This window comes from Rousettus aegyptiacus, unplaced genomic scaffold (genome assembly GCF_014176215.1).
Source record: "Rousettus aegyptiacus isolate mRouAeg1 unplaced genomic scaffold, mRouAeg1.p scaffold_m13_p_8, whole genome shotgun sequence".
NCBI classification, from domain to species: Eukaryota; Metazoa; Chordata; class Mammalia; order Chiroptera; family Pteropodidae; genus Rousettus; species Rousettus aegyptiacus.
In genome coordinates this window covers 44069129-44075827 of record NW_023416311.1, presented here as the reverse complement: position 1 = coordinate 44075827, position 6699 = coordinate 44069129, and the positions used below count along the sequence as shown (strand labels likewise).

At 41.3% G+C, this 6699-nt stretch overlaps 1 protein-coding gene across 1 annotated transcript; it reads left to right on the top strand.

Moving 5' to 3' along the window:
- The first annotated feature begins 237 nt into the window (after nucleotides 1-237).
- LOC107506531 (thymic stromal lymphopoietin) lies at nucleotides 238-6699 on the top strand. The gene is made up of 5 exons (XM_036226283.1): nucleotides 238-407; nucleotides 1013-1184; nucleotides 2102-2150; nucleotides 2364-2938; nucleotides 4955-6699. Exons 1-5 carry the CDS (start codon nucleotides 238-240, stop codon nucleotides 5057-5059), a joined length of 1071 nt encoding a protein of 356 aa, XP_036082176.1. The 3' UTR covers nucleotides 5060-6699.

Below are 6699 nucleotides of genomic sequence, written 5' to 3'. Positions count from 1 at the left end.
CGCGCCGCACTCACTAGCCCCGCAGCTTGAATCTGGCGTCCTCGCTCTTACGCTGGCCCAAAGAGTGGGGCTGTGAAGGTGACTGGGCGCAGGACTTTGTGCTTTTAAAAGTTCTCGACATGTATAGAATGTACTAGAGAAGACCACAGCCCCACTAGGCGCTCCCAGTCAGCCGACTGTAAGTGCATCTTTTCCTGAAATTGACAAGAGTGCTTTGAAAAGTAATTTGGGGGCGGGATGGGGGGGGGGCGCGACTGCAGGCAGGCCCATCGAATCTTTTCCCATTCATTTCCACTTCTTATCATCCCTGCGCCTAAGATTCTGGTTACGATTGCGCATTTAATGCCTTGGTCCAAGCCTAAGGTCCAAGCCTCAGGCTGTACCCACTCTCCAAAGCATCCCATTAAGTAAGCACATGAGTTTTCTTAGTAGCCACGAAGGTGGGAAACCACTAGTTGCAAATGGCCGAAGGAAATGCTCAGTGTGTACAGTATGCACTAGCATCTTTACAGTGCCTGCCGTTTGAGGGTGTTTTTTCTAACAAAAAAGGGGCTTGGTCATGAAAATGGCCCTGTAGGAGAAAGATATGGGTATCTCTTTCTTATCAAGAGTTTAGGGCAAAGATCAAAAGAGGAAGGTGAGGGAAATTCCTGATGATTTTGCTAATGTTAAAATTCCATAGATTTGGCTAGTCCTATTTTTTTCTTTCATGTCATCAATTCAGAATTCTATAAAGGAAGCAAATGACATCAAGGAAAATCATTGGCCTAGGAGAAAAGAGCCCGTAGGCGTTTAGGTGTTATATATGTGGAGCCAGAAAGCTCTGGAGCATCAGGGAGACTCCAACTTAAGGCAACAGCATGGGTGAATGTGAGTTTCTATGCACTGGGAATGAGAGGAAAAGAGTAATGCCTGGGCACTTGGTCCTAAGGCAGGCCTTTCAGATCTAGAGGCAATTTAGTGTGGGTAGAAAGAGTTTAGTGTGAAACTTGGGTGGAATTGGGTTTCCAAGTACATTGCCTGATGCCTTATTATTTGTTCTGTCAGTTTTTTTCAGGAAGATCTTCATCGTGCAACTGTTAGGGCTGGTGCTAACCTACAATTTCACTGACTGTGACTTTGAGAAGATTAGAAAAACTTATCGGCCAATAATTTCTGAAGAGCTGGAGTCATATATGAATGGGGTAAGTGAAGAAACATTGTTTTAAAATGTTTTCATCTGAAGAGTAGACATACACACCAAAAGCACAATTTTGCTTTCAAAGCAAGGAAAATAATTGAGGGGAAAAATCATGGTCCAGCATTTTGTCACAAATTTTTAAAGTAATATTGAAATATATCGGCTACCAAAATGACTACCTAGAAGCCAGCACACACTAAGTGTGCAGATGCTGATGAGGGGCAAATATTGATAGCTAACACATTACCCACCAAGGGTGTCTACCCTCTGCTAAAATGCTGTTCCACCAGTACAGCTAAAAAGACAAGTTTGAGGGGGGGAAAACAAAACAAAACAAAACAAAACAAAAAACAAAAACAAACAAAAAAAAAACAGGAGTAAAAGAGAGGGAATCCTTGTGAGCTATGCCCTAAACAGTGAGGATACCTTCCCTCACCAGGAGGTGTAGTTCAGGTCTTTCTAAAGTTCTTAATGCCTTAGGATGCTATGGGATAAGATGCACGTCATATTGTTTAATATATAGTGGTAATCATTCTCTATTATTCTAATTTCTAGATAGAGCATGCATATATGAAATGCATGAATGACTACAGGGAAGATGTGGGTATTTGAAAATAGCATAGTGCTCACATGTATACAAGTGTCCCTACTTTGATGGGGATGGGGAGTCTCCCTCCAGGACTAAGACCAGGATCCTTTGATATCCAGTTTCGAACACTAGAGGCATTAGCTGACAACACTAAATGTTTCACTACCTTGTCAATGACAAGAATAGATGCATAGAAAATGAGTGCCTGAATGGAAACTTCGGAGCATCTTTAAAAACTGAGAGCAAAACGGAGGGGGGGGGGCGGGCAGGGATTACTCTGATGAACGTAAGTCTTTACCCTTCTCGTCGTAAGCTTTTTTTCTTTCTTCCAGGCCAAATGTACCCTGTGCAACAGCTACATTTACTGTAAAGACCGGGTGAGTAAGTGGTCAGTGTTTCTGGTTTTCTCCAGAGACAGCAGGCATTCTAGGAACAGGGTCCCCTGCAGTGTGTAGAACCCCAGGCGGTGGCTGGGCTCCCAGGTGACGCCGACTGAATAGGGACGACTTGGCGCCGGAACATCTGGGCGGGTGTCCACCTTGGAATGCCACTTCTGTTCCAATTTAGGGCGAGGAAGTCTGTCTCGCTAACTAGCGAGGTTCCGAAAGAGGCTGGCCCATTCCTCACCCCACCCCCGGGGGGTGATGGCAAAAGGGGAACTAGGATCAGAGCACGACGTTACCCGTACGCACCCCACACCCCAGCGGTGCAGCGCCTCCGCGCGCCACGCAGCCTCTTGGCAGTCGCGCAGCCCCGAGTCTTGGGCGGAGCAAGGCGGCGCCGTGTTTTCTCCTGAAGCGCCCTCCACTACGCGCACTACGCGCACTAAGCCGCTCCTTCCTCTCCTTGCGTGGGATTTTTCTCCCTCTGCTCCTCCGAGACAGCCATCCTCTCACTCGTATTTGTGTCCCCCACTCCTCCCCCACTGCACCCCCGCGTCTCATTCGCTCTTGTCTTATCAACGCTTTTTTTTTTTTCCCTCCACCACCCCCGCGTTTTCTCCTTTTCTCGTAAACTTTGCCTCCTGTGAACAGCCGGATTGCCTCTCTAAAATCGACCGCCTTACATTCTATCCCACCCACGGCTGCACGTCACTCGCCAAGGAAATCTTCGCAGTGAAAACTAATACTACGCTCACTCTCCACTGCCCAGGCTACTCCGGAATTCGGGTAAGCGGATGCGACGCACTCTTACTTTTTAATATCTTAGAGCTAACCTTGTATCTAAGTGGGGTTTTCGTGCAGTGCAGAAGTCGTTGTGATTTTCATTCAGTTTCTTTCTTTTGAAGAGCAAACGAACTGGGTAAAAGCTGTAGATTGTCAGTCCCACGTTGGCATCTCCACCCAAATCCAACTATTTCTAGGGTTCTGATTCTTTATACAGAATTATGGTTCTAAACCTTAGGCCAGTGTTTCATGGTATGATCGGTGAGCCTCCTATATCAGAATGTCTTGGCTGCTTGAGCGTGGGAGGATGATCGGCCAAAATACCGATTCTCAAGGACCAGACCTTGACCTTCAAAATCACAATCCCCGTGTATGGGCTTCTTATGAGATTTTTATCCATTAATTTGAGCAGCGTTAGTTCAGCTTATCACTTAATAATTGTGTGTTCTTTTTTAAAATGTTAAATTATACATTAAATCTTTACCTATGTTTGCTTAATTGCTTGTATGGGTGATATTGCTTTCTATATAATAAAATTTTTGCACATTCAGTTGCATGCATTTGAATGAATGTGTAACTTTAAATATGGAAACAGTAGTGCAGAGTTAGGAGCAGGAAGTCTGGAGACTGTCTTGCCTGATTTTGAATCCTAGCCCCATAATATTTAACTGAAAACTTGGATAAATTACTTAGCCTCTATGTGCTCAGTTTTATCTGCAAAATGAGGATCATGTTAGCAAGTCCCACATAGAATGTTTGTGAGTATAAAAATGAGTCAATATTTGTAGAAACACTGGGAATGGCGTCTGGCATATAACTAATACTCAATAAGTATTTCTTTCAATATGCAAGTAAAGTGGGGGAATTTCTCTTCCTGATAACAAATTTTAAAAAGACGAAGAGAAACAATGCAGATATGTATGGTTGCTATCTGTTAACCAATGGACTTTATCGGTCTGCACACCGAGTGTCTGGGTGGCCAAAGCTGTCACTTTTTTAGAGATTGAAGATTGAAGCTGTAGAATGGATCTGGGTTGAGCTTAAGTTGGGTACTCAATACCAGGCAGCCCTGTGAAAAACCTGTTCAGTTCTATGCCTTCTATCAAGGACACTCTAGCAAATCTACAGATGGCCACAGTGGAGTTCATCCATGTAAGAAGAGCATAGAGGACTGGCTAGATCAGGTTCTGGACAGTAAAATAGGGAAAGTCTCAAGTAATTTATTTCATCTCCCTTCCAAACCCAAAGGGAGAGCCTAAGACCAATAATACTGAGTTATGATTTAGCAAATTTTAAGATTTTCACTTAGTAACCTTACTGATCCAAATATTGTATGTCTAGGAGGTCCAGTCTGTCACTAACTACTCAACAGTAATTTAGGTGGAAGAATACACTGAAAGATTGTTGCAATCTTTTTTTTAAGTTTAGAGTCTTCAGAAAAGCCTTCAGTGTCTTTGGCACATCTAGATAGTTGAAGGGACAGAAGGTGGGAGTACTTTGGGTCCAAATAATAGGTTTACTGAATTACATCTATTAAGAGCCATCAGATTTGTCCTGTTCTTAAGGAACTTGTGGTCTTGCCAGGGAGATCATTAAATCATCAACTGATTCATTTACTTGTTCATTCAATAAATATTCAGTGTTTCCTCTGTGTAAAAAAAGATTGTGCTTAGCACTGTGGGGGAATACTCATGATGTAATAATAAAAACAGCATGTAAGTGAGAGCCAAGTTAAATGAAACACACCGGGAAATACTGTAAGAGTTTCCAAAAGAAAAGCGTGAGCAATTAGCAGAAGCCTTGTGAAGGAGGTGATGTTTGACCTTGAAGCAAAAGTAGGTGGGTGGAAAGATGAGAGGGCATTCCTTTGGAGAAAGCACATAGGAGCAGACAGTAAGCAGATGTTTTAGAGACACATTGCGAGATGGATTTGCTTAGAGAAGACAATATAACCCGGCACTCAACAGTTGTTAACAATAGTGACAATTAATTCTGATTATTGATTTTCCTATTTCACAGATAAATAATAACCAGGCAATGAAGAAAAGAGAAGACACAACAAATGAATGTCGGAACGTCGTCTCAAACTTAATAAGATTGTGGCGTCGTTTCGCTCGCATTTAACAGAAACAAAATAAACCTTCATTGAAGTCATATTTAACAGCAACAAAATAAATCATCTTCATTAGGTAGATGGAATGTTAACTCTAACTGTGACATTTAAGAGATCACCAATAGTTATTTTTTAGTTATGGAAGGGTCTTAACTTATTTTTGTAAACTTTTACTGTTTAATATTGGTCTGTAATGTGGGGGGTAATACTATCCCTCAGATATCAGGGGAGACTTCTGTAGCATTGATGTCCGGGCCACTGGCTTTGTGACAGTAATTCTCAGCTGGAACTACATAAGCCTTATGCAAGGGAAAAATCTAAAAGTGTAGTGGAAGAACTTTTTGCCTTGGTAAAAAAAAAAAGTTGAAATCAATGGCATGTAAACCTCTGTTTAAATATTCTTCCACATGTACTGACACTTCATGTGTTCTCATACTAAAAATTTACAAAAGAAGGAAATAAAAAAGATGTGCACAAAAAGTTTTACATACAGTGAAGCAATTTGAAAGAATTTCCATGCAAATATTGTGAGTGTTTTAAGCCAAGTTTTAAAAATTATGTAATAGACGAGAATGGTGTATACAAACGGATCCTGAAGAAATGCCTTTGTTAAAGCTAATATATATATTTTTTTAAATTTATGAAATATATTTTAATTTATTTTGTAAGCACTTTTAATAATGTACATATAGCTTTGTAATTGACACCATACATTTCTTAATAAAATAATTCTCAAATTCAAAATCTTTTTAATGTAGTTACTAGATGGTTTTCACCTATACTCTTTTCTGAGCGGCTTTACTTTACTCTTTTACCTCCCCGGTCCTTAGAGACCACTGACCATTCTCCTCCTGCATTGTGCTTGCTCTAGAGAAACTATTTGAGGATAGGTGGCTTCAGAATCATTCTTTTTTTAAATCATGTCTCTAGTCCTTCTTTCTTTGCCCTATCAGACATCCCCATAACTGGAAGAGACAAAAGAGACAAAAGTAAACAAAGTATCTTAAATCCGTTCTCCAATTCTTGAAGGCCTGCTGCAAGCCAGAGACACAGGCACCCTGTCTTTTACCCTTCACTCAAAATTCTCTAAACAATAGTGGGAGGGAACACCTTAGCCATAGCACCCAGGCCAGTATAGAGCAGATATAAATACATCAATCCATATATGAGTGGAAAGTTTAACTTGATCAGTGCCCCAAGGGATGGTGCTGAACAATGGTAGAAGAGAAGAGGTTCAATGTCCTTAAATCCATTTTACCTGCCAACAGGTAAGAGGAAGCTTATATTATGTATCCAATAAGCATTTATGGAGCATCTACTATGTGTCAAGCCTTCAGCCAAGTACTGGAGATACAAAAGTAAATAAGGCAAAGCTCTTACCCACGGAAACTCAGAGTGTAGCTGAAAAGGCAGTTTCCTTTGCCCTGAGGGAATTCAGACATATGCATCCTCTTTCCAAAAACCTTCCTTTAAAGTAGCAGCACAGGGCCTTAAATGACATCACAAGAAAAATTCTCTGGCCAGTATTCATTAATTTTCTGTGCAAAAGGTGGGGAGGGGGTATACTTTAAGCCTATTAACTCCACCTTAGTAAAGATTCACTGACTAGATTTTACTAAACTAAACTAATTTTCCTATGAGTAGAGAGGAA

What these genes read in the sequence shown, in the direction of transcription:
- LOC107506531 (XM_036226283.1), top strand. Translation starts at nt 238, where the DNA reads ATGGGGGGGGGGCGCGACTGCAGGCAGGCCCATCGAATCTTTTCCCAT. An exon ending in TCTCCAAAGCATCCCATTAA is followed by an intron (nt 408 to 1,012) that starts GTAAGCACATGA and finishes TGGGTTTCCAAG; the next exon opens with TACATTGCCTGATGCCTTAT. An exon ending in TGGAGTCATATATGAATGGG is followed by an intron (nt 1,185 to 2,101) that starts GTAAGTGAAGAA and finishes TCTTTCTTCCAG; the next exon opens with GCCAAATGTACCCTGTGCAA.